At 49.5% G+C, this 25629-nt stretch overlaps 1 protein-coding gene and 3 long non-coding RNA genes across 4 annotated transcripts; 2 read left to right on the plus strand and 2 right to left on the minus strand.

Moving 5' to 3' along the window:
- The first annotated feature begins 65 nt into the window (after positions 1-65).
- LOC141578701 (uncharacterized) lies at positions 66-2141 on the plus strand. Its single transcript, XR_012509325.1, has 2 exons — positions 66-301; positions 1364-2141. It is a non-coding gene; the product is annotated as an uncharacterized LOC141578701 (long non-coding RNA).
- Positions 2142-3637: 1496 nt separating this feature from the next.
- Positions 3638-17639, minus strand: LOC141573320 (uncharacterized). The gene is made up of 2 exons (XR_012509326.1): positions 17274-17639; positions 3638-9152 (listed from the first exon to the last, which is right to left on the minus strand). It is a non-coding gene; the product is annotated as an uncharacterized LOC141573320 (long non-coding RNA).
- LOC141578702 (uncharacterized) lies at positions 12323-17267 on the minus strand. The gene is made up of 2 exons (XR_012509327.1): positions 15562-17267; positions 12323-14672 (listed from the first exon to the last, which is right to left on the minus strand). It is a non-coding gene; the product is annotated as an uncharacterized LOC141578702 (long non-coding RNA).
- Positions 17640-18379: 740 nt separating the features above from the next.
- Positions 18380-25290, plus strand: ZNF132 (zinc finger protein 132). The gene is made up of 3 exons (XM_010962026.3): positions 18380-18519; positions 20420-20588; positions 21813-25290. The coding sequence occupies exons 1-3, from the start codon at positions 18505-18507 to the stop codon at positions 23756-23758; spliced, it is 2130 nt and encodes a 709-aa protein (XP_010960328.2). The 5' UTR covers positions 18380-18504; the 3' UTR covers positions 23759-25290.
- Positions 25291-25629: the final 339 nt, after the last annotated feature.

The raw sequence follows: 25629 nt of genomic DNA on the forward strand, positions 1-25629 counted from the left end.
TTCCGGCGCGGTAGGCGGATCCCTTCCGGTCTCCACGGCAACGGCCAAGCGCCGCCGCGGTGGGCGCTGGGAAGTGGAGGCCGCGGCCGCGCCGTGCTTCCGGGCTGCCGTGGGTGGGGTCCCCGTGGGGCAGCGGGCTCAAACGGGTAAACGGTGAAGGTGAAGAGACGGAACTGCTGAGGCCCCGGAGGCCCCAGCGCAGCACCGAAGACAAAGCCGGCCGGGGTTCCCATCACAGCTCCGCCTCCTGGGGCCTTGCGCCGGGGCGGGGTTTCACCCTAGCGGTCAGCGTCCCCGAAAGGTGAATATCGACCCCAAAGCGGGAGTCAGAATCCCCTATCCTGTTTTCCTGGCGTCTGAGGTCGTTCTCTGAGAGTTCCTTAGACCGTTTGTTTTCCTTGCGCAGCTGGACCGCGCAGAACGGACGCTCCCAGACTTTCTTGTCCCTAGATCATCGCACGTCGTGATATTGATTCCTTGTTTCTCTTTGGGGGGACCAACCTATGTGTGTGCGACACATAAAACCAAAAGTAAGGGCAGTCTCAACACAGGCTGAGTACTGCTGACAGGGAACAAAATGTTTTCCCTTTGCTGTTCCACTCTGAGGGTCTTTTTTTTCCCAGTGTCCTTAGTTCACATACATAAAATGGGACTATAGTGGTACCTACTGCATACGGCCGTTGGAAGGTAGTATGGAACTAGTCTCTGTCAAGTTTATTCATTCTTTCTGTCTCCCCCCCTGTGTAAACTCTCCAAATAAGTTATAGATGATCGTTATAGCACCTGTGTCAGCTATAACTGTCTGTAGTATTTTTTAAATAGATTTTATTTTTTTTAGCGCAGTTCCAGGTTTTCAGAATTGAGCAGAAAATACAGAGTTCACACATAGCCCTCCCCACCCTGTCTGTAGTATTAACACTATTTGTAAATCCTTGTAATGCAAGAGAGAACATCAGTTTTGGAGTATTTGCGTGTAAATTCTGCTCACTTAGAAATAATTTAAGAAAATCTAATGTATTCATAGGGAATATTTGATAGAGAATGTATTTGATGGGGTTTCTTGCTATTCCAGTAAACAAAGGATGTTGCCTGCCATCCCAGGTTTACAGTGATCAAGCTATCAGCCTCAGAAGAGGATCACCCTGAGGGGAGTTCAGGGTGGAAAAAAACGGGAAGCACTCTGTGCTTCGGATATTGGGCTTAGATAGTTAAGATGCACATCTAAAGAATAAATTCAATGACCCCAGACTCTGGCATCTTCCCTTACATAGAAAAGCACTAAAATCATTAACTTGAGGTGTCTGTTCTTTGTGACTGGCATAATCTTTTGATGTTCAACTACGTTTTGTTTTTGTTTTTCCAGTAAAAAAGCCTGCTGGGAGCCATTCCACCAATGTCGATACCCCTTGACAAAGTCAGGGCAAAACGGCCATGCAGCTTGCAAAGCAGTCTCACTCTGGAAAATACCGACATTTCCTTCTGTTGTTTATAGTGCCTATAATTGGATTGCGGTACATGGGCTTTTTGAAAATTGTACAGGATGATTCTCAATCTGGGGAAATAATAGGGGCTATGATGATGACTGTGCAGGACAATTCAAACAATGGAATTTCAATGAAAGTACTTGGAAATAAATCAAAAGATCAGGGCCCCCATGGTGTGTCATGCCTCAAGCCCTAAAGACAACGTGTGCCGTTAGCTCTGTAAGAAACATAAGATAGATATCTCTAGGTTGACTGCTTTCCTTGTAGGTAATAGGAACAATAATCAGCCCACTGTTGGGTTCCAGGTGCCAGTGGGTTGGGACCCTCGTGACCTTCTCTTTTTGCGCTTGTTTTTGTGAAATAGTCTTTGGTTAGGAGCTGTTCTTAGGGATAGAATTGAAAATGGGTTAAGGGGTAATGATTAACTAAGTATAAGGCTAAGGGGTAATTTAAAAAATCATCAGGGTGATGACGTTCAGCCAAGTCAAAAAAGGCCCGTGACCACACCCTGGGTATGGAAACAGGTTAACAATGTAAACAATAAAGATGTAAGAGTCAACTTGGCCACAATGTGAAATCACCTGTTTGATAAAATTGTATAAATACCACAAATAAAGAAAGCCTTGCAGAGTTGCCTGCATGGTGATCAAACCTTGACTGGCTCTCTCACTCTTTTGCCGATGCCGTCCATCCCTGGGTACTCCTGGACCTGCTGGAGCAGGACTCCGGCAAAAGCCCTTTCCTGGCTTCTCCCCTACCTCTTTGGAGCAATTCCTCAGAGCTATCTGAGAGGCTGTCTCCTGGGCTATAGTTCTTAGTAAGGTCCCTGAATAAAACCCTACTCACAACTTTCAGATTGCGAGTTTTTCTTCAAGTGCCTCTTGGAGGCAAGCCTGGAGGATGGTATTTGGGAAACCTTAAGTCCTTTACTTCCAGTAGGCCCAGAAAGCCCCAGGGGAGAATTCATGCTAGGACTTTCTCCTGAGGGCCATGGGAGCTGAGATGTGTGAATAGAAGAGTGACCTGATCTGACTTGACAAGTACCCCCTTGGTTTCCGTGTGGAGAAGTGATGGCAGGGGGTGGGGGAGCTGGGCAGAGTTGAGCCCAGGATGGAGATGCCGGGTAATGATCACAGATGCAGTTGAAAGGAGGCTTGGCTTCCCATAGATTTGATGTTTCCAGTTGCTTTTTGCCCGCAGTCCCTCTGGCTGCTATGTGCAGAGGGGTCTCTAAGAAGGCTGGGGAAAGAGCATTAGAACAGATGTGGCAGGTCCCCAGGATGCAAAAGGACTGTTCATAACCCCTCAGGGCCAGCATGGGGCCCAGTGTGGGGTAAGCACCCTGGTGTGTCTCAGATGTGAAGTCCTGGGGAAACTGGGAGAGCATTTGGTTGGTCAAGTGTACTGGGGCCACAGTCTAGAGAAAATATTGTGGAGGTGATCATTAAGACAGGGGCCAGGGGCCTGGTTCACACACTTAGAACTTAGACCATAGTCAACTGCCCACCTGACCATTGTTGCACGGCCTGGTGACCTTTGATGACATGGCTGTGTGCTTCTGTCAGGAGTGGGGGTCTTTGAGGGACCAGAGGGGCCTCTTCCATGATATCTCTGAGGACATTCTTAGGTTCCCTGGCAGGGGGGGTTGTCTTTGGACTTGGGGCTGGGCTCCAGGCTTTCCTTGCTAGCCACGGTCATGTGTGATGAGAGCTAAGTGTATTTCACTCCTCCCAGTGGGTCTGCCTGTTGAGCCCACTGGGATGGACGAAGACACCTCTGCATCTAAATTCTACTAACCTGACTCCAGCCGAAGATTCTGGAGGCTGTCCCTTGCCAAGCACTCTATACTTTCATGGTCATCGTCTAGGGGACCAATGATGCTATTTCTGCCAAACTTTGGATGCCACTTTTCACGGCAGCATCATTCACTAAAAAGATGGAAGCAACCCAAGAATCCATCAACCAGTGAATGGCCAACCAAAATGTGCTGTCTGCGCACAGTGGAGTATTACTCACTTATTGAATGATACATGTTATAATGTGGATGAACCTTGAAAACATTATGCTATGTGAAATCACCCAGACACAGAAGGACAACTACTGTATGATTCCACTTAAATGAAATCACAAGAACAGGCAACTTCATAGAGATCGAAAGTAGATTAGCCTTTACCGGGGCTGGGGGGGCAGGGGTACAGGGAATTATAGCTTGATGAATACAGAGTTCCTGTTTGGAGTAAAAGGTTTGGAAATAGATAGTGGTGATGGTTGTACATCATTGTGAATGTAATTAATACATTGAATTGTACACTTAAAATGGCAAACTTCATGTTATATATGATTTACCACAATTAAAAAAAATAGTGGTAATTAAAATCTAAAATTACTCCCTGCCTTAAAAAAAAATGCTTTACATTCCTCTGCTATCTGAACATTAAATGTCAGTGAAAAATAAATTTCAGAACCCCAGAGGCTTCTCCCTGCTGGGGGAGGGTCCTTGCATGGACTCCCCTGTCCTTCAGCTGTTTCTGGTGTTACTGGAGGCTCAAAAAAAAAGGTCAAAAGAGGAAGTGGGAGTTGCAACCACAGAAGCAAGAAGTTGCAGTGATGGGAGGAAGGGGTCGTGAATGCACCAAGGCGAGCACGCTGCTGCTAGAAGCTGGAAAAGGCACGGAAACGGATTCTCCTCCAACACTCAGAAGGAACCAGCTGTGCAAACATTGGGATTTTGGCCTAGCAAAGTTAATTTCTCACATCTCTGGAGATCTGGGGCCCTGGTGTCCCAATTTCCACAGCTTGGACCTCTGGTCCCAGCAGTGGTGAGACAGGAAGGGGGCAGGGCACAGCCACTCAAGGAATGATAACAGCAATTAACATCAAAATGGTGGAAGATTGAACACTCAATAGGCCTTGAGACTCAAGATGGTGGGAGATTTGACTTCTAGTAGACCTTAAACTTCATTATACGCCCACTGTAATAAATTAACATGGTAAATAACATGCCCACAGGTGCCAATGACAGTCCCAAGGCTAACCATAAAAGTTCAAAGAGTGGGAAATGGCCAGCTTCCTGGGAATCCCAGCCCCTTTCCCAGGTTAGTTAGACTGGTCTTCTACTTATTAGCATATGAAGCCACTGAGTCTATAAAAACTGGCCACACGGTGCCTAGCAGCTGCTGCCCTCTCTCTCCTCCTTCAGAGATGGCCCACACACTGTCTATGGAGAGTGTACCTACTTTTACTCTAATCTGAGCAACCAACCCTCACACCTCGTGTCCTTTCTCTTGCCTTTCCATGTATCTGTCTAAATAAATCTACCTTTACTCAACTGTGGCTCATTCTTGAATTCCTTCCTGCGCAAAGTCAAGTACCCACACTTGGCAGGGCACGTCCCAGGGGTGAACCAAAGCTTGGGACACCGCCCTTCTCATGCCCCACATCCCATTTTCCTGCATCAGCGGGGCCTGGGAGAATCCCACGTGCAGACTCCTCCTTGCAGGCTCCACCCTGGGGGTTAGTCCCTGTTCAGGCTATCTTGTGCAGCGGCCTGGCAGCTGCCCACAAGTCTCAGTCCCTTTGCCCCACCCTGGGGCCATGGGATCATTCCTGGCTGTGCCACCAGACACACTTGTGGGGAAGTCCCAGGCTGCCCCAGGGCCACCAGGAGGCCCGGAGAGGAGGAGGGGTTCCCTCTTGCAGGGTGTGTCTGTACTGGTGGGGTCAGTGTCTCAGGCTGGGACCACTAGGCAGCCCCTGAAAGCCGGAAAGCCCACCGCAGTGCCACCTGTACACCTAACTTCAAAGACACCTGGCTGCACATCTGGGCCGCGCCTGGAGGGAGCCATGCAACGTGGGGGTGCGGGGAAGAGGCTCCTGGTTCAGCCTGAGCCTTCACCAACACCAGAAGCAGCTGAAGGTGGGGGGCGGGGAGTCCATGCAGGGCCCCTCCCCCAGCGGGAGATGCCCCAGGGGCTCTAAGTGTGTGGCAGATAGGAACTGACCCGCTCTGAACACAGGGCCCCAAGGACTGTCTGCTGGCAGCTCGGGGGACACTGCCCTGCCTCCTGGACAGCTTTGGTCTGCCCAGCACACCTGTGGCATCCTAAGAACAGTTCCTCTCCTTACCTCCAACTGCTCTGGACTGTGTGACAACCAGGCTGGGTTGGTTACATCACCTTTGAGCTAGGGGTAAGGCCTGGAAGGCAGGGAACAGAAATGGGTCACTGGTGCATGCAGAAGGGTAGGGTTCTCAGTGGTGACAGCAACTCTGTCTCTCAGGGCACAGTGGGAGGGCAAGGGTGGCAGTCTGTCCTCCTGTGGTCCAATGGGTCTTGTGGCATCAAGTCCTCCAGGAAACGAACCTGTGGCCAGGATTTCCGAGTTACCTGTGCGCCCAGAGCTTGCCTGAGGAGAAAGTAGGTAATGGGGACGGGGACACTGGTCTCTCATCCCCGGTGCATCTCAGCATGGCCACTGTTGGAGAGGAAGCCTGGCCAGAAAAAGCAGATCTTTGCAATCAGGCTCAGCTGTAAGGCCTATAGGTCAGAGCTGTGTGTGGATGGGGAGTGATGGGGCGTAGATCACAGGGAATGGGGAGACTAAGCCCAGTAGCCAAGGTCACAGACTGTGAGACCTACAGAGGCCAAGCTCGTATCTATGATGCCCGAGGTCACTGTCTGAGCAGATCAGTTGAAGTTGTCCTGTGTCCTGCACTCTTCTGAGCCGTGATCCTGAAAGCTGGCACCTATCCAGCCAAAACCCAGGGAGGCTTCTGTTGCCCAGGCTGGGTTCCTGGTGACTTTAGCAGATGTGGCCTTCGTGACTAACCAGCCTCAGGCCACAGAGGTACGGTTGGCCCAACCCACGGACAGAGAAGGGAAGCCGGACATTTGGTGTGTATTTTCTGGAGGAGCTAGAGCTTCAGATTTCTTTGTGGAAACTTCTGCTTTTATAATTTTGGCACCAATCGTAAAATATCTAATAGCCACGTGAGTTCAGTGTAGTAGGCAGAATCATGGTCCCTCAAAGCTGTCTGCACCCTAATCCCCAGAACCTGCTTATGCGTTCCGGACACAGCCTGCTTCATGGATTAAGTTAAAGATCTTGAGATGGGAGGATGGCCCAGGTTGTCTGGGTGAATCCAATATAATCACCCGAGCCCTTGAAAGCAAAGAAACACCACACAAATTATGAAAACTTTCATGGTTCTGGATGTCATGAGCCTGACACTTGTGCCAACCGCTTTAAAATCAAGGTGTCAGCAGGACTGCGTTGCTTCTGTAGGCTCTGGGGAAGAATCTATTCTCTTGCCTGTTCCCGACTCCAGTTCTTCCTTGCCATGTAACACAAAATACGTGTTCTGGAGATCAGGATCTGGACATTTTTGGCCTGGAGCATGGGCATTATTCTGCCTACCATGAGCATATTTAAAATAAATTAAACACTGCCTACATGGCTACTTGTTAAGTCAAGAATGAGTGCATTTTATATTTTGGTAGATGTTAAAGGAAGAAATGTCCGTATACTGAGGTATGGGGAAGTCATTCTGACTTATACATGAGTTAACTTGAATTTGATGCTAAACTAAACTAAAATAACCTGTTCGTGACCTATCATACATTGTATTATCTGCTTTAATCATTAAAGAAAAGGGCACACTGACTAGAAGTAAAGAATGTCCATGTTAAAAATAAAGATGAAATCCCTCCCTTCCTGGGATGCCAATGCTGGTCCTCCTTCAATGACAAGACTCCCCTCTTGGGAAGTACAGCTCAGTGGTAGAGTGTGTGCCTACCATGCACGAGGTCCTGAGTTCAATTTCTAGTACCTCCATTAAAAATAAATAAATAAAAACCTAATTACCTCCTGCCTGCCTCCCTCAAAATAAGTAAAACTTAAAAAAAAAATTAAAAAATTTAAAAAGATTCCCTTATTATCAAGGTCATACTGACTTGCTATGTACATGCTGATCTATTTTTCTTTTCTTCAAACCTTGAAGGAATGATCCTTGACTTGTTTGATGTTCTTTGTTCTGACAAGATATGAAGCCATGCTTCTCCAGAGCAGTTCCTCAGAGGTACCTGACAGGCTGTCTTCTGAGTCTGGCTCAGATAAAACTGTTTTCTCTTCCTAGTACAGATCGCTTATTCACTATTCCCAACGACAGTGTCAACAAGCATTGTGTAGAGAGGCGTCTTGGACTTGCCCTCCCTGGCACTGCACAGAAGAGCCTTGGGATGGTGGTGCTGGTGATGAGAATAACAGTAACAGTAACAGCTCTCTCGTGTGTTTAGCACCATGTGCCTCGCCCCGTGCTAAGCACTTTTCATGTCGCCTCTAGTGAGGAAAGTTGTGGTCCTGTCCAAATTTTATCCCAGGGCTTTGCATTTGAGCTGATTCTGAGTGAGTTTCAGAATCCCCAGGGGGGCTTGTCGGGCTCAGCCCAGAGTTTCTGACCCGGGGGTGGCGGTGGTGCTGGCGGGGGCAAGAAGTTGCATTTCTAGAAAGTTTCCCCAGTGATGCTGATACAACTAATTCAGGGACCACAGATTGGGGACCACTGGACAGAAATTTAAGGTTTCTAAACAACATCTCCACGAGGGAGCTCGTACCTTCCTCTGACACACTCAGAGGAGAGAAGTGGTTCCCCAGGGGCCTCCTCAGGGCTGGAAGCCCGAGGCCCAGCACACCAGTCACTCGCGGGACAGCGATCTCAGCGGGAGGAAACCTGGGAGCGGCCCCTTTAAGAGGAAACACAGAAACGCCCTAGTCAGCCTTTTCTTTCTTTCTTTTTTTTTTTTAAATCTCGGTGCTCGCTCACCAGCGCCCTTCTCGCGGCCGCTTGGGCGTTGCCATGGAAACTACATTGACCACAAGGCCTCAGGGGACGGCGGCAGGCTCTGAAACAATCACAGCCGAGAAGAGGAGCTGCTTCCCGCTGCTCATGTCTACGGAGGCGGGACTTCCGGCAAAGCCATCCTTGGCGTTTCTTAAGCTCTTGACGGGCCGTTTTCTGTCGGCCTTGGGGACCCGAACACTGGGTCGGGGCCGCTTTCCAGGCGCCTTTTCGGGACCGAGCCGAGGTGGACAGCGAGGAGGGTGGGACCGGCCTCCGGGCTCCGCAATGTCCTGTTAAGAGGTGTCCTCCGTCTCCACGGCCCCAGGGGGCGGCCTTTACACGGTGAGGACTGAGGCTCCGAGTGCAACGGGCGGTGGGCTGGCCCCGGCCTGGTGGGGTGTGGGGATAGGCAGGCCCGCCCGCCCGGTTCCGATGGTGGCGGCGCTGAGCGACCTGGTGCGGGTGAGTGGACGGTGCCCGCAGCCCCCACTCACTCGGACCTATACACACACGTGGCGTGGGACCCCGATAGAGGGGAGGGGTGCCCCGGGATTCTAAGGCTCGACCCATTCACTACTGGGACCCTGAGATCACTCCAAGCCCAAGGGCTCGAGTCCTGGCCAGGGGTCGTGTGGAAAGTTTCTCATTCCTGGAATCCAGAGGGACGAGGTGTGCAAATGCTTGCAGGTGCAGCTCGGCTGGGAGTGTTCAGGAAACTGATGTCTGGAGGACAGGACCGTGGCCTGTAATCTGAGGGTGTTGGGAACCACGGAAGGTTTGGAGCAGAAGAGGCAGGTGATCTGACTCTCGTGTTCACAGGCTTCCTCAGGCTGCAGAGTGGAAAACAGAGGGGTGAAGGGAGATAAAAGGAGGCACACAAGGATGCTACCTTAATACATTAGTGAGTGATGGCAACTTGGCCAGAGTGCTGACTGGAGTTGGGAGATGTCATTGGAGTTTGGATCTGCCTTTTAAGCCAACCTGATTTTATGTGGAGGGTTAGAGAGGAGGAGGAGAGGATGCCCCACAGATTTTTTGGCCTCTGCGATTACAAGGTGGAGGTGCATCGACCGAAATGGGGAAGTTGGTGGGTGTAGCAGGTTTCAGCAGGATGGAGCAGGTGGATTTTGACCCTGCTGAGGCTGTGATGTCCCAGAGACTTCTGAGTGCAGGGCTAAGTTATGCTGAGGGATTCTGCTTGGAGACATCCAGTTGGCCTTAGCCAGCCTGTGGACTGAGGTGGAGCTCAGGTTCAGATTTAGGAGGGAGCATCTTCAGGTCATGGTGATGGATGCCCTACAGGGACAGCTGAAGACTGGGTGGCTGGCTTGGGTCCCTGGGCAGGGATGGTGGGTGTACAAAGTCAGATGAAGGGAGGAACAGCCACAAGGGAGGGTATGTGTAGGACAGGAGGGTCCAGAAGGTGACCAAGTTCCCTGGGGCGGAGGCTGAGGCGAATGTAGACGGTGGGTGACAGCAGGAGGGGGGCTGGTGCTTGTTCCACCCTCTCTGGCTCTCCAGCCTTTCTCCTCCTCCCTCTGGGGCCTGTGAATTTCAGTTGGGGTCAAAGTTACAGGATAGCTGAGCCATGTGAGACTCAGTCCTCCAGCACAGGTGGGACAGACATCTGTCATCAGAGCGCAATCCTTTGTAGCCTGAATGGTCAGCTATGTGTAAACCTGGTAAAATGGAGACTTTTGGCGAAGTGTCCTTGACCTGAACGTGCCCTGTGGTCTCCCCAGCAGGGCTCTGTGCAGGGTAGGCAGTCTGCTCTGTGTGTGTGTGGTGGGTGTGCGTGCAAGTGTACAGGTGTGCATATCTGTGCACATGTGGGTGTATGATCACGTTCATGTGCCAGAACATCCAAAGCACAGCCCTTGTGGCTCTGAGCATCTACGAATGGGGCTACCGACACCCCCACCCCACCGCCGATTCTACAGGAAGGCTGGCCTGTAACTGTAACACAGGAAGGGAGCGTTAACTGAGCCCCAGGTCCACTTAGTGCCTGAAGCCAGGTGCCCAGTGGACCTTTGGGTTCCATGTACCCAAACTGGCCAAGGCAATTCAACGAGGAAAATACAATTTCTTCAACCAGTAGTGCTGGAACAATTGCACAGGCATATGCAGTAACCATAAACCTCCACCCACACCTCAAGTCATCTGCAAAAGTTAACTCAAAATTGATCATAGACAATGTGTAAAACTTTTAACCATAAAACTTCTAGAAGAAAGCATAGCGACCTTGGATTTCTTAAACATACCATAAAAAGCATTACAAGAAAAAGATAAATCAGTAGCCTTCATCAAAATTTTACACTTCTTGTTTTCAACAGTCACTCTGAAGAAAATGAAAATGTTAGCCACAGACTGGGAAAGCTATGTGCATGACAAATACTGACAAATGACTTGAATGCAGACTATTTAAAGAACTCTGACAACTTAATAGGACAAACAACCTAATTTTAAAGAATGGGCAAGAGTGACTTGAACACTCACTTCACTAAAGAAGATACAGGGATGGCAAACATGCACACGGCTTCTGTGTAAGATGTTATTTATTTAAGGCTCACAGCACCCCCCAGGTGGTCTAGAGACAGTCAGGTGGTAAAGAACACAAACTCTGGAGCTACACACCACGGCCGGTAATTAGTTGTGCACCCTTGGACGAGTTACAGATGCTCTAGGATTCAGGCTCCCCTATGTGTAAGAGCTGACTGACAATGACTCCCCTATGTTTAACGATGGCAGGTATGCATACCATCACCCACATGGACACCATCGTCAAAGCGTCTCAGCTGCCTGACAGAAAGGGCACAGTCACTCCAGGCTGCCAGTCTCTCCCACTCCATTTCCTCGCACCCAGTGTTTCTTTACCACTTAATATACCCACCTGGCTCTTGCATGAATACAAGGAGGTGACCCTGCCTCACAGGATCGGGGGTCCAGAGGGCACATCTCCCAGCCTGGCAGATGAGCTTCCTGTCATCATTGCTGTGATGTGATGTGAAACATCCTTTACAACAAGAAAAGGCAACCTCTTCTCCTGGATCAGCATGAAGGTTTCAGAGCCCCTCTCACTTCCCCAGATGCACTCTTGGCATCCAAATAAAAAGATTTAGAACACAGACTCTTTCAGCCTTTCCCAGGAGAGCAGAAATGCAAAAAGGAAAGGAAGAAGAAGTGTCTTTACTTGCAGATGACGTGATCCTGTTTGTAAAAAACACCCCAAGGAATCCATTTTAAAAAGAAAATCTATTATAGTAAAGTTTAGCAAGGTGGTAGGAGAAAACCCAAAATATATTACCAACAAACAACCTGAAAATGAAATTCACGAAACCATTCCATTCACAGTAGCCTAAAAAAGAATAGGGTGAGAATACATACATTTAACAAAAGAAGTGCCAATACTTGTACTCTGAAAACTATAAAACGGTGCTAAGAGAAACGTCTAGGGGACATCCCATGTTCATGGGTTAGAAGGCTCAATGTTTTGAAATGACAGTACTCCCACACTGATACACAGATTTCATGCCATTCCTACCAAAACTACAGCTGACGTTCCGGGTAGAAACTAACAAGCTGATCCTAAATTTGTATAGATATACAAGACCTACAACAGCCAAACCAACTTTGGCAAGGAACAAAGTGAGATTTACCTTACCTAATTTCAGAAGTTTTTATAAAGCTAAGGTGATCAAGACAGTGTACTACTGGCATAAGGATAGACAGATCTGTAGATCTAGAGATCAACAGAACAGATCTGAGAGTACCAAAATTCCCTTCATTAATTTTCAACAAAGTTACATTTGGAAGTACACCTTTTCAGCAAATGATTCTGGGAAAATTAGATATCCACATGTAAAAAGATGAATTTAGACCCTTACCTCACACCATACATAAAAGTTACTATGAAAAGCATCATAAACATAAGAGCTAAAACTGAAATTTATATAAGAAAACAGGCAAAGAGTTTATAGGTATGACACCAAAAGGAAGTACATAAAAGGAAAAACTAATAAATTTTACTTCAAGTGTAAAATTTTACATCAAAATGTAAACTTTTACTCTTCAAAAGACACCACTGAGAAAAATAAAAAAAGACGACCTACATACTGAGAGACAATACTTGTGTGTGTGTGTGTGTGTGTGTGTGTGTGTGTGTGTGTGTGTGTGTGTGTGTATATATACACATATGGATTCTGGATACAGAATCTCTGGAGAACTTTACAACTCAATGGTAAGAAGATAACCCTATTAGAAATCAGCAAAAGAGATGAACAGACATTTCATTATGGAAGATAAACAGATGGTTAATAAGCATGTGGAAAGATGCCTGACATCATTACTTATTAGGAAAATGCAGATTAAAACTCCACTGAGATGACTGTTTAATGGGTGCAGAGTCTTAGCTTAGGATGAGGAAGAAATTCTAGAGACATAGAGGGAAACACCTGCACAACTGTGGGGATTCATGCCATTGAACTGTATGCTTAAAATGGTTAAAATGATAAGCTTTATGTATATTTTGCCATGATTAAAAAAAATCCATTGAGATATCATTTCACACCTACTAGGATGACAACACCAAGTCATCTTGATGTTGGGAAGAAGGTGAAGAAACTGGAACAGTCCTACAGTGCTGATAAGAATATAAAGTGGCACAGACACTTTGGAAAATGGTGTGGGAGTTACTAAAGAGTTAAACACAAACCTACCATATGACCTGGCAATTCTACTCCTAGGAATTGACCTAAGAGAAATGAAAACATGTCTAAGCAAAGATTTGTCGACAAGTGTTCCTAGCAGCCTTATTTATAATTGCCAAGAATTGGAAACAATTAAAAAGTCTATCAACTGGTGATGAATAAAATCTGCTATATCTGCACAAGAGAATATTATTCAGCAATAAAACGGAATAAAATAATACTGATATGTGATATAATATGAATGAACCTCAAAAACGTTATGCAAAGTGATAGAAACCAGACACAAAAGGCTACATGCTGTATGAATCCATGAATACGAAATATCCAGAAAAGGGAACCATAGAGACAGAGAGGAGATTTGGTGGCTGCCAGGTGCTGGGGGGGTGGGAGGAGGTTCTGACTATAAAAGTGCCCAAAGGAACTGTCTGGGGCAATGGGAACGGGGTCAGGTAGTGGCTGCACAACTCTGTAATTAAGTAAAAGCATTAACTTGTACACTTATCCTGGGTGTGGTGTCGTGGGGAGCATTCCCAGCTTCTTCTGGACCAAACACTCTTCCCCAGGAGAAAGCAGGTCAGAAGTTTCAGAAAAGAGGCTTTTGTGCTTTCATTTCCCAGAGGCACGGGGTAGAAATGGAAATTGAGTCTCGGCTGGACAGAGATGCTCCAGACCTTGCTGCTGTGCCCCGAGCCAGGTGTACAGGCCCCCGATGGCTAATCTGGGAGCCCCTCTCCATTCACGCCATCCATTGGCTATGACTCCAACATCCAAGGAGAGTAACTGGAGACAGGTTCACTGTCAAGTAGGACCAGGCAGCGGGGTGGTGTGAAGGGATGAAACCATCACATCATGAGGACCTGATGGAGCACCACAAGGGCATTGCTGGTGTCAGATGCAGGCTTCACACGTCGGCGAATGGGCGTCTTCTCCAGAGGCCCCCGGAAACTGTCCCATCAGGCCCCGAGCTCGGAGCAGTAGTCCAATCCATGCCAAAGTCAATCACGAGAGGACAGCAAGGTGCCACTCCACTGGGTGCAGGGCCCCGCCCTCAGGGAACTGCAGTCAGGGAACAGGCGACTGCTTATGCTGAGCAACTGTGCAGTGATCGTCAAACAACAAGGCTTCTTCCATGAGACCCAGTGGTGCCACAGTGCTCCCAGCCCTCCGCACCTCACCCAGCACAGCAGGGCAGTGTCTCCCCCCGATGGAGGCCCGTCTGCACAAGGTCTAGCCTGTGCCTGAAGGCTACTCGTAGGGCCTCTCTTGAATGTTAATTCTTTTATACTGAACGAGGTTAAAGAAGAGGCTGATTATTTTAAATAATATGTTAAAAAGGCGGGGGGGGGGGGAACAAGGAGTAGTTGAAGACGTTACTGTATTTCCTGCCCTCCAAAGGCTTTTCCCCAGAGTGAAGTGGCCGGTGCTGGGCAAGGCACAAGTGTGGCGACACCCCTCCATGCCAGCCATGCACTTGGAGCTTTATCCAGTGTGAAGCACTAGACCCAAACATGCAGAAGCTGCAGCTTTCTGCTCTCCTGCTCACAACACTCACAGCACGGTGACTTGCTGCCGCAAAACAGGATGAGATATGACAGGAGCTTTTCAACATCAGCTGTGCTCATGAGCCTTTCTCTTCAATGGGGCCTGTATAAAACAGGTTCCATGTTTTCCTGAAAGCTATCCTGGAGCTACTGCATTTGCACAACTGCTCTGGGGTGTGAATTTTTTGGTGCTAACGAGAGCAGAGCTCTGAATGGAGAGGCCCACGTTCATCAATGTGGACGTTCTGGTGCAGGGGCAGTGCAAAATCTTGCTCCAGGCTGGGCCTCACTCCCTGCCCTTATAAGGGGTTCTCTGGGGCAAACACTTTGGTACTCAAGGGAGACAGGTCTGGCTGCAGGCTTTCTCATGTCACACTCAAAGATGTGAACACACTCCAGCTTTCTCAGGAGGGAGACAAAGGTGAAGGCCTTCAAAATGCACCAGGGATTTGCTCCCCATTCTGAAGTGTGTTTGATGGTAGAAAAGGGATGCGACCCTGGAACACCTTTCCACATGCTATGCCTTGATCGGGCGTCCCCTCACTGTCACTTCTCCATGGCTTCTGCAGTATGGGGAGTTGGCAGGGCCTCAGCATCTGGTCCCAGACAGGTGCTGGGCAGTGAGGGGAGCCCAGGCCTGGGACCATCGACACTGGGCCCACCTTCCTCAGAGGGAACAAGCCATCCTCGCATTAGAGCAGGTTTTCAGGAACTGTTTAGGGAGATGTATCAGCTCAGGATGTGTTAAGGGGAGGCCAATGGGGGAGGACCTGGCCTAAGAGGGGAGAAGGAGAAAGGCTGAAAGGCAAAGGACCAAGAGGGGTTAGCCAGGAGACAGAAGTCAGGTGAAGGTCGGATAGGGGAGTGTCAGATAGACAGGAAAGAGGCATGGCTACTCACACTGGTGCCAGGGCAACAGAAGGCACAGCTCAGGAACCAAGAAAGAGGCCAGCCCGCTACCACAGGCCCCTCCACACCTTTCTTGCACTCACCAGAACTAGTCTTCCACGGGCCTCTCTGGCCATGGACTGACTGGAGCTGCCCTTCCACCAGCCAGGTCCCCTGTCGATGTTCAAGCTGGGTGACTGCTTTGGGCCGGTGGGAGCACAGCGGGTAATTCTTCAAGGCATTTGTGAGAGGTTAGCAGCCCCAGGTCCCTGTGATTCACCCTCTGACCTGGTGACCAAGGTGGCTGAGGGCCACTTATGCACCTGAGAGAACCGAACCTGGCAAACTGAACACCCAGGGAAGGCCTCACTGGAAGAGCTCCGTGGCTCCAGAATCAGTGACCCTGTGAGCGCCCATGATGCCAGTAAAGGGGTGGACAAGGGACAGATGGCGGAAAACTTTTGCTGGAGGAGGCGTGACAGAGAGATGGAAAAGTCACAGAGCCTGACTGAGTTACCTGACCAGAAAATAACGGAGCTGGGTGTGATGTGCTACTCGGGCAGTGATACTTCTGACCCTGGTTGTCAAAGTCCCAAGACCAAGGGGGTTGGGCTTGTTTACACAGTAGTCTGGGAGGAGAGGTAGCAGGACACAGGCCAGCACTGGGGCCAGCAGCACCTCTCTCAGGAAAACAGCAGCCTGGCCTGGTGAAAGACAGCACCACGCCACAGCAGAAGCCCCGCTGGACCTCACTAAGGAGACCCACTTCTTCAGAAAAAGGTCCCTGGGCCCTGCAACACCAGGCAAAGAGCACATGGATTTGATCTAAGCACTGGGCACTGGACCTGGGACCCCAGTCTCCGTCCTGCCTGCAACCTCCTCTTATGCTTCCAAATGCTGTCCCTGGACACTCTTGCTCACCCTTTCACATCTGAGAGCAGGGCCTGTTCCTGGGTGTGCACTCTCCCCACATCCACTGGTGTGTGCACAGTGCTTCTCTTTTTCTGCACCCATCTCCTCCACCCAGCCACCGGTTCCTAGTCTGGACAGCGCACACTCACCTCAGGGCCCATCTGCAACCACAACCTAGGACTTTCCTTCCAAAATCGCATTCGCAGATCTTTCCCTGATCCAGGCCACCAGGGCACTGCAGCCTGGGCATCCAGAGGCCAAATGGGAAGTCCTTGTTTGTTCACGACTCATGTGTCACCGCCACTCAGGGGTCTCCAGACAACTCCGACTTTACACCTGCAAAACCCAACCGCTGGTCTTCTCCTGAACACCCTCCTCCTGTCGACCTCCAATCTCCATCTCATTCTTTATCTGAACACTTGGGATGGTCCTTTATCGTCCACTTACACTCACTTACTTACGAATGTAACAGGAAGTCCTATGACTCCACCTTGAAAAACCCATCTGCAATCTGTTGTTTCTCTCACCTCTCCTGCTTGTTCTGAACAGGACACCCGAAGAATGCAGCCACACTCTCAGGAAGCTGCCTGGTTTCAGCCCCATCACAACTCTTCACCCACGAGCACGTTCAGTGTGACTACCCAGTATCCACTGGGACAGTTTCAAAATCCTCAGATCATGGCCATCCTCCTTCCACTGAAAATTTCCTGTGGTTCTCAGCACCCTCCGCCCGTCACAGCGGTAGGACTCCTTTCCTGATGCTCTTGGTTCCCCGCAGCGGAGACATGAGAACTTTCCTGAATGCTCTCAGGTCAGTCTCACCTGCGAGTCTTTGCACATGCACAGTCCTCCGCCTGCACGCTCCACACTTCATCATAACAGATTCTGAAATGGAGACACTTACCTGTGAACGTAACACTGTCCTTAACACCGAGGCCTGCGGCTCAATCACGGCCTTGGGGCACTGGGGCTCGGAGTCCAGCCGGGTGGAGGCCAGGAGACCCACCTCACCTGTGCCTAGACCATGGGCTCGCTTATCACGCCTGCAGTCCAGCCACACGCTGGGTCACAGCCTCGGGATGGGTGGCTTTTGAGCCTGAGTCTTCTACCCCGGAAAGCGGACACAACGCCAAGGGCGACAACTCCGCGGCGGCCACCGGCACAGACGGCCTTGACGGAGGCCCCGGCGGACACCCCCTCGCGGGGCCGCGCCCTGACAGGCAGAGACACTGAGCTCGGGGCGGCGGAGCACTCGCTGCGGGCACGGGCGTACAGGGCACAGAAGCGGGACCTCCCGGACTCTCATGTCTACCCCATTCCAGTTTCTGCAAACCAGAAAGCCTCTTGGACGCCGGCCACAGCCCAGCAACTAGGTTCCTCTACCTTGCGCCGCCATAACGGCGGGACACGGAAGCAACAGTCCGACCCCGAAAGTCCCGCCCCCAACAGGGCGGCCCTCCCAGAAACGCCCCTCTCCTAGACTACCACTGGTCAGAGTCCCACAGACGCCCGGAAATGCCCGTCTCCTGAGCTCTCATTGGTCAACACTGGTGTGGCCACTGGACGGTCTTTTTGATTAATGTAGTTAGTGTCGCGTAAGCTGTGCGGCGTGGCGCGCGCTTCCTGATCACCTAGGCAACGTTCAGGTGGCCCCACGATTGGCGCAGGGAAAAGCGTCATAATCAACCGCGAGCCTCGAGCCAGTGGAGGGTCAGGGTTTGGGCGTTTCCGCGTGGGCAGCTGAGGGTGGGGCGGGACTTCCGGCGTCGCCGTTGACGTCTTCGTTTTGTGGCGGGTCGGACTGTCCAGTGACGGCAGCTGGAATGAGTGGCAAGGGGGCCGGGGGCGTGCTGGGACCCTCACTGCACCTTTGCACGCAGTTTTACCCCGGTGACGGCCCCGCCTTCCTGAGCGTGGGTTTTCCGTGAGACTCCACGCACTTTTGTCCCACATTCCCTGGGGGCAGCTCCCATTTCATACCCGGCAAGACTGAGGCCCTGAGTGCAACCCTAAAGCTGTGGTCACCCTTTCCAGTGGCTGTGGAGGGGTTCGGATGAGCCCGCGGAGCTCATCCTGGTAGCCATCTCTCACGGCCCCATCCGCCCACAGGCTCTGACCGGGCTTGCAGGGTCGGCATGGACCCGGCGCAGGTGAGTGGTGAGGATGCCGCTCGGATCCCCGCCCTCATGATCCTGGAGCTCTGGTTAGGGAATGATGGTGGCCCGGACTCTTGGCCTGCACACGAGTCTGTCGCCCTCAGGGTCAGTTTCCCCTAGCATCCTGAACCCAAGCCAGAGGTTGTACGGAGATGGGGAATCACATGCGGTAAGGTCTGGAAAGGTCCTTGGCACAGGGACCAGCGTAAGTACATTGCTTGGAGGTATCAGGTGGAAGTGTTCAGGGAAACCACAGGTGTCCATTACATCTGGTGTAAATAAAAAGCAGGAGAACTGGAGGCAGGCCTGGAGTGGCAGACTGAGGTGCTGGGCCTTTATTCTCAGTGTGGTGCGAGTCATGGGAAGTTTCGAACAGGGGCAGGGGGAATGGTGATGCGACTCAGTTCTTAACAAGGTCCTTCTGGATGCTGGGTGAAGAGACTGGGAGGTGGGTTGAGTTGAGACAGGAAGACCATCCAGGAGGTGACTGCAGTAGTCCAGGGGAGGGCTTTTGGTGGCTGGAGCAGACGTGTGCCTGTGGAGGTAGAAGTGGTTGGCTCCTGGATGTGCTCTTCCAGTAGGGTGGGCTAGATTTCCTCATGTAGGGCAGTGAGATAGCATCGTTGACCCTGGTAGGTTTTTCAGATGTGGAAGTTGCTTGGAGTAGATTTCAGAGAGAATATAAAGAATTGGGTTTTGGCTGCATTGTATTTGAGGTGTCCCAGAGACAGCCAAATTGAGGTGCCAAGTGTGCTTTTGGCCAGGTCCCGGCTGGAGACTTCCAAGGGGTGGAGGCTTGTGTTTACACACTGTGTGCAGCCGTGAGTTGGGTTCAGGATGGTGACCAAGCCTCTGAGTAGACAGTAGATCTGGAATGAACAAATGAAGCATAGAAGTAACTGAGGCGGGATGACAGTGCGGCCCAAAGCAAGCTTGTTTTACCTCTCTACAGCTCACCAAGTGTTTGTGGCCAGCCTCTTTGGGGGCTGGGGGTTTTGTTAGGCTGCTGGAGTGGGAGGGACACAAAAGGTCAATCCAAGCTAAGAGTCCCCAAGCCAAGGGTGGGGGCCAGCAGAGCTGGGATTTGTATATTAGGAAAGACAGCTGTGACTGGTGAAGGGACAGCATATTCAAGGTTAGAGGTGGGAGAGAGTAGGGGTGTTTGAGATCTACTCATGTTTCTGGGGTGTAAGGTTGAAGCAACAGGGGAAGGAAGGGAGGCATTAACTAGATGGGTGATGGTGTCCCTGTAAGCGGAGGGTTTTGGCGGTCAAGGTCAGTATTGGATCCAGCTTGCTCTGGTAGGCAAGCTAGGTGTATAGTGGTATATGGGGACACTACAGAGATGCCTGTGGTGTGGCCAGGAAGAGGGGTGATGGTATTGGGGGCCCGGGGCAGTGCAGATATGAGGATGGAATGATCCCAAGAGTGATGTGTACAAGGTAAGAGAATGTGAACTAATGGTCCCAGAACCCTGGTACCAGACAGGCTTAAGGGAGGAAAGAGAGCCCAAGTTTTCTCCTATTTCCTTATATTTGGGAGATGTACCTGGAAGGCACAAGGGAAATTGGCTAGTGGGGAAGGGGGGGTGTGTACCAACTCAGAGCTCAGACAGCATCCATCTGCCCACCTGCCATTTGTCTCACTGGTTGGGGATTGGTCTGGATATAGTGACCAGTGGGACTACAGGGAGAGAAGGACACCAGTGGTGCCAGGACCCATTATCTCCTCCTAGGTGAGGGCCTGAACAGGAGGGTGGGCTGCAGGTGGGTGAGAGGGAGATGGGCTGAGGGGTCACGGGAAGAGGAGATGCCAGTGGTAGATGTTACAGAACTCTTGAGTCACAGGTCAAGGGCTGGGATGTGCCCATCTGACTATTTTGTGTGTTTTTCAGCACACCTCTTGGCCCCCTGGCTTAGCTGTCTCATCGCTGCAGAACCTGGTGACCTTCGAGGATGTGGCTGTGCGCTTCTGCAAAGAGGAGTGGGGGCTCCTTGATGCAGCCCAGAGGCATCTGTACCACAGTGTGATGCTGGAGAACCTGGAGCTTGTGACCTCACTTGGTAAGCCCATAAGGCTCTGCTTTATGCCTTCTCCCCATAGGAAGTTCTGTTCGTCCCAGAGCTGGACCCGGGACACTGCTTCCTTCTGGGATCCTGCTGCAGGCGCTGTGAGTGCTGGGGCTGGGCTGTATCACTCCTCCTGTTTCTCCCTGGGCAGCCTCCGGAGCAGTCCTAATAGCTGTTAGCTCCCACAGGGGCCTTGTGGAAGCAGAGGTTGGGGATCAGGCATTCTGGGCAGCCTAAAGGATCCCACTGAGCTCAACCAATTCCTGGCTGGGTGACCCAGTGTTTTAGTGGGGTTTGGTATGTTTTTGTTGTATAAATATAACCATACTCTAATTTTAGAGCATTTTCATTACCTAAAGAAAAACTTTGTACCCATTAGCAGTCAGTCTCCATCCTCCCTCATTCCTTTCCCGAGTCCTAGGCATCCACTGATGTACTTTCCTACTATATAGATTTGCTTATTCTAGACATTTCTTATAAATGCAGTCATACAATGTATGTTTTCCTCTGACTGGCTTTCACTTAGCATAATGTTTTTGAGCTTCGTCCGTGAGCTTTTAGCACATGTTGTAATATGTTACTCATGATTATGGCTGAATAATATCCCATTGTATAGATTATGGCTATACCAGTTTGTTTACCCATTCTTCAGTTGATGGGCATCTGGCTTGTTTCCACTTTTTGGCCGTTATGCAGATGACAGTTGTTATGAACATTCACATGCAAGTTTTCATATAGATATGTTCTCATTTCTCTTGGGTGGAATTGCTAAGTGGTTTTCCAAACTGGTAGCACCATTTTAAATTCCTACTGCAGTGTGTGAGTGTTCCAGTTTCTCTACTTGTTACTGTCTTTTTTCGTATAGTTGTCCTGGTGGTGAGAAGTGGTATCTCCTTGTGGTTTGAGTTTGCATTCCTCTAATGACGAACGATGTTGTTTTCCTGTGCTCAGTGGCCATTTGTGTATATGTATCTTTTTTTGAGAAATGTCTTTTCAAATCTTTGCCTCTGTGTCCTTGTCTCTGGCGAGACCTCCTTTACTCTCTGGTTTGGCTGGGCCCTGCCCTGCACAGTGGGCCTTTCACTCTAATTCTCGTCCTCTTGGTCTATCAACAAACCCTTGGACCAATTCCTGAGTGTGTCAGTTACACATTTCTAATGAAGTAACTCTTTCCACTAAGTAGAACATTCAGTTAACCAGAAATTTCCTGGCTTTCAGGTTGTTGGCATGGAGTGGAAGATAAGGAGGTACGTTCTAAGCAGAATGCTTCTGTAGAAGTGGTGTCACAGGCCAGGATTCCTAGTGCACATCCTTCCACCCAAAAGGCTGACAACTGTGACATGTGTGACCCATCCTTGAAAGACACTTTGCACCTAGATGGACATCAAGGAACACATCTTAAGTTGACTCCCAACACATGTGTAGCATGTGGAAGAGGGTTTTGGTTTGGAGCAAACCTTCACCAGCATCAGAAGGAGCACAGTGGAGAAAAGCTTTTCAGATGGGTCAAGGACAGGGACTTGTTTGTGAAGAGCTCAGCAAGCTCAGTAGTCTACCTGTCAGAGAAGCCCTCTGCTTGTGGGTTAGGTGGTAAGGATGTCTCTGCCAGCCATGACCCCCTCCAGCACCCAAACACTGATGGCAGTGGGACACCACATACGAGCACAAAAGGCAGGGACGTCTCAGTCTCACCAAATGGTTCCAATCTTGGGCAGCTCCCAGAAGTTAATACCTCCCAGAAGCCCTTCAGCTGCAATGACTGTGGAAAAGGCTTCCAGAAGACTTCCATCCTCCTCAACCACTTGAAAGCTCACTCTGAAGAGAGACCATTTAGATGCCCAACAGTTGGCAACTCCTTGGAGGAGAAATCAAACCTCGTTAATGACCACAAATTTCATACTGGAGAAGCATCTTATGTATGTAAGGAGTGTGGGAAGTCCTTTAGTCACCCATCTAAACTGAGGAAGCACCAGAAATTTCACACTGGAGTAAAATGTTATGAGTGCAGCAACTGTGGGAAAACCTTCAGCCACAAACTCACGTATGTTCACCACCGGAGAATTCACACAGGAGAAAGGCTTTATGAGTGCAGTGACTGTGGGAAAGCTTTCAGTAACTGGTCACACCTCACTCGGCATGAGAAAGTTCACACTGGAGAAAGGCCTTTTGAGTGCAGCAAATGTGGAAGAGCCTTCAGCCAAAGCTCCAATTTCTTTCGGCATCAGAAAGTTCACACCCAAGTAAGGCCTTATGAGTGCAATCTGTGTAATAAGGCCTTCAGCCGCAGCTCTGCTCTCATTCAGCACTGGAGAGTTCACACCGGAGAAAGGCCTTTTGAGTGCGGTGAGTGTGGGAGAGCTTTTAACAATAACTCCAACCTTGCTCAGCATCAGAAAGTTCACACTGGAGAACGGCCATTTGAATGCAGTGAATGTGGAAGAGACTTCAGCCAAAGCTCCCACCTCCTTCGACATCAGAAAATTCACACTGGAGAACGGCCTTTTGGATGCAGTGAATGTGGGAAAGCCTTCAGCAATAGCTCCACCCTCATTCAGCACCAGAAAGTTCATACCAGACAAAGGCCTTATGAGTGCAGTGAATGTAGAAAAGCCTTCAGTCGCAGCTCCAGCCTGATTCAGCACTGGAGAATTCACACTGGAGAAAGGCCATATGAGTGCAGTGAATGTGGGAAAGCCTTTGCTCACAGTTCCAGTCTCATTGAGCACTGGAGAGTTCACACAAGAGGAAGGCCTTATGAGTGCAATGAATGTGGGAAATTCTTTAGCCAAAACTCCATTCTCATTAAACATCAGAAAGTTCACACTGGAGAACGGCCTTATGAGTGCACTGAATGTGGGAAATTCTTTAGCCGAAAGTCCAGCCTTATCTATCACTGGAGAGTTCACACTGGTGAAAGGCCTTATGAGTGCAGTGAATGCGGGAGAGCATTCAGCAGTAACTCTCACCTGGTTCGTCACCAGAGAATTCACACAAACGAAAGGCCCTATGAGTGCAGCCAGTGTGGGAAAGCTTTTAGTGAAAGATCCACACTTGTTCGACACCAGATAGTTCACACCAGAGAAAGGACTTATGAGTGTGGCCTCTGTGGGAAGATCTTCAGTCGTCTCTGCAACCTTGCTCAGCATAAAAGGATCCACACCTGAGTGGAGCCATGTGGAAATGGTCTGTGAGAAAGTCTTCACCCCAGTCAAACTTCATGGAGCAGAGTACCCACAGAGAAACTACCTACGTGTGTCCCTGATGTGCAAGAGGCTTCAGGATCTGCTCTGCCCTTTCTGAGCAGCCCAGGAACCTAGGCAGTGCTGTCCCCCATCTGGAGCATAAAGCTCCTTCCAGCTGCCTGGATCCAAATATTTGCAGCAGTCACCTATATAGACATGGAGAGAAAATACCTCCCCATGCCTCCCTTCTCCTTTCCTGGAGAGAATCAGGATTTTCCAAGGCTCACTGGAATGGCTTCATTCCCATTGCCTCTGAGAGGGTTAGGGAATGAACCACCCCCACGCTGGTGGAAGGCCTTGAGGGATGTCCAGTTTGGTCCTGGGAAGATGCATGTTTCCTCATGGACATAGAAAACTCTGCATGTAATCCCAGTGATGTGTCCAAGGAGCCCATGACTCACCTCCCAACCAACCACCTACCTTGGTCTGCTCTTTACTGTGTGATAATAACTTCATTGGTCAAGTCATTAATCCTGGGGGTTGTGGTGGGTCAGGTTGGTTAAACAACTGGAGGGAGTGGGGGATGGCTGATAGGGGGCACCCAGCAGTATCTGCCTCAGGCAGCATACAGTAGGGATGCAGGGACGTGCTCTGTGTCCTCTCGTGGCTTACTTTGCATTGCTGTCTGAATGACTGGGAGAAACTGAAGGGATTGTGGAGTGAACCTACAGGCCTATGTTCCAGTTACCTGAGGGGCCAGAGCTCACCCTGAGGAAGGAAGGTGTTAGTCTGCAGCATCAGAGTGGTCTGTCAGATCAGGAGGCAGGAAGGCCCCTAGTTCTCAGAAGGAAGTCAGGGTTTCCCTTTTTTACTTTGCTATTTGTGTTCTTTGATGCACAAAAGTGTTGAATTTTGATGAAGTCCAATTTGTCTATTTCTTCTTCTGTTGCCTCTGCCTTTGGGATTATACTGAAGAAATCACTTGCAGATCCAGTGTCATAGAGCTCTTCCTCTATGTTTTCTTCTAAAAATTTCATGGCTTTAGCTAGTAAGTTTTTAAGTATTTGGTCCATTTTTAGTTAATTTTTGGGTATGATGTAAGGTAAAAGTACAACTTAATTCTTTTGCATGTGGCTATCCAGTTTACCCAGCACCATTTGTTGAAAAGACTGTCCTTTCTCCATTGATAGTCTTGGCTCCCTTATTGAAAATCATTTGGCCACATACTTGAGGGTTCATTTCTGGGCCCTGTAGTTTATTCTGTTGGTCTGTATGTCTGTCATTATGTCTGTCACTGTTTTGATTACTGTTGCTGGTTTTGTTTGTTTGTTTTGTTTTTGCTTTGTGGTAAATTTTGAAATTAGGAAGTGTGAGTCCTCTAATTTTGTTCTTCTTTTTCAATATTGCTTTGACAATTACAGGGTCTGCTGAAATTCCATATGAATTTGAGTATGGATTTTTCTATTTCTGCCAAAAAAACAAAAAACAAAAAACTTCGGGTTTTGGGGATTGCATCTGAATTTATTCTTCTTTTGTGTGATTTGCTTATTCAGTAGAAAATGGCAAAAGTAATGAGGTTCACTCCAATGGTTACATTAAGTTATAGAAGAGTCCATCTTGCTAGCAGACTCACTACTGCAGAGATTCTCATTGCTTGCTTAATGAAGTAAGTGATCATACTGGGGAAATCTACGTGACAAGGTACTAGGGGTGGCTTCTAGAAACTGCTGGCAGCCTGTAGGAGCTGAAGAAAAAAACTGAAGCTCTCACTTCTTACTGCCACAAGGAAATGAATGCTGCCAATAACCAGATGAACTTGGAAGGAGAACTCCAAACCAACACCTTGATTTCAG

Source organism: Camelus bactrianus, chromosome 9, assembly GCF_048773025.1.
Source record: "Camelus bactrianus isolate YW-2024 breed Bactrian camel chromosome 9, ASM4877302v1, whole genome shotgun sequence".
Lineage (NCBI taxonomy): Eukaryota > Metazoa > Chordata > Mammalia > Artiodactyla > Camelidae > Camelus > Camelus bactrianus.

Excerpts from the sequence above, each read along its gene's own strand:
- ZNF132 (XM_010962026.3), top strand. Across the intron at positions 20,589-21,812 it reads GGAGCTTGTGACCTCACTTG|GTTGTTGGCATGGAGTGGAA; the intron begins GTAAGCCCATAA and ends CCTGGCTTTCAG.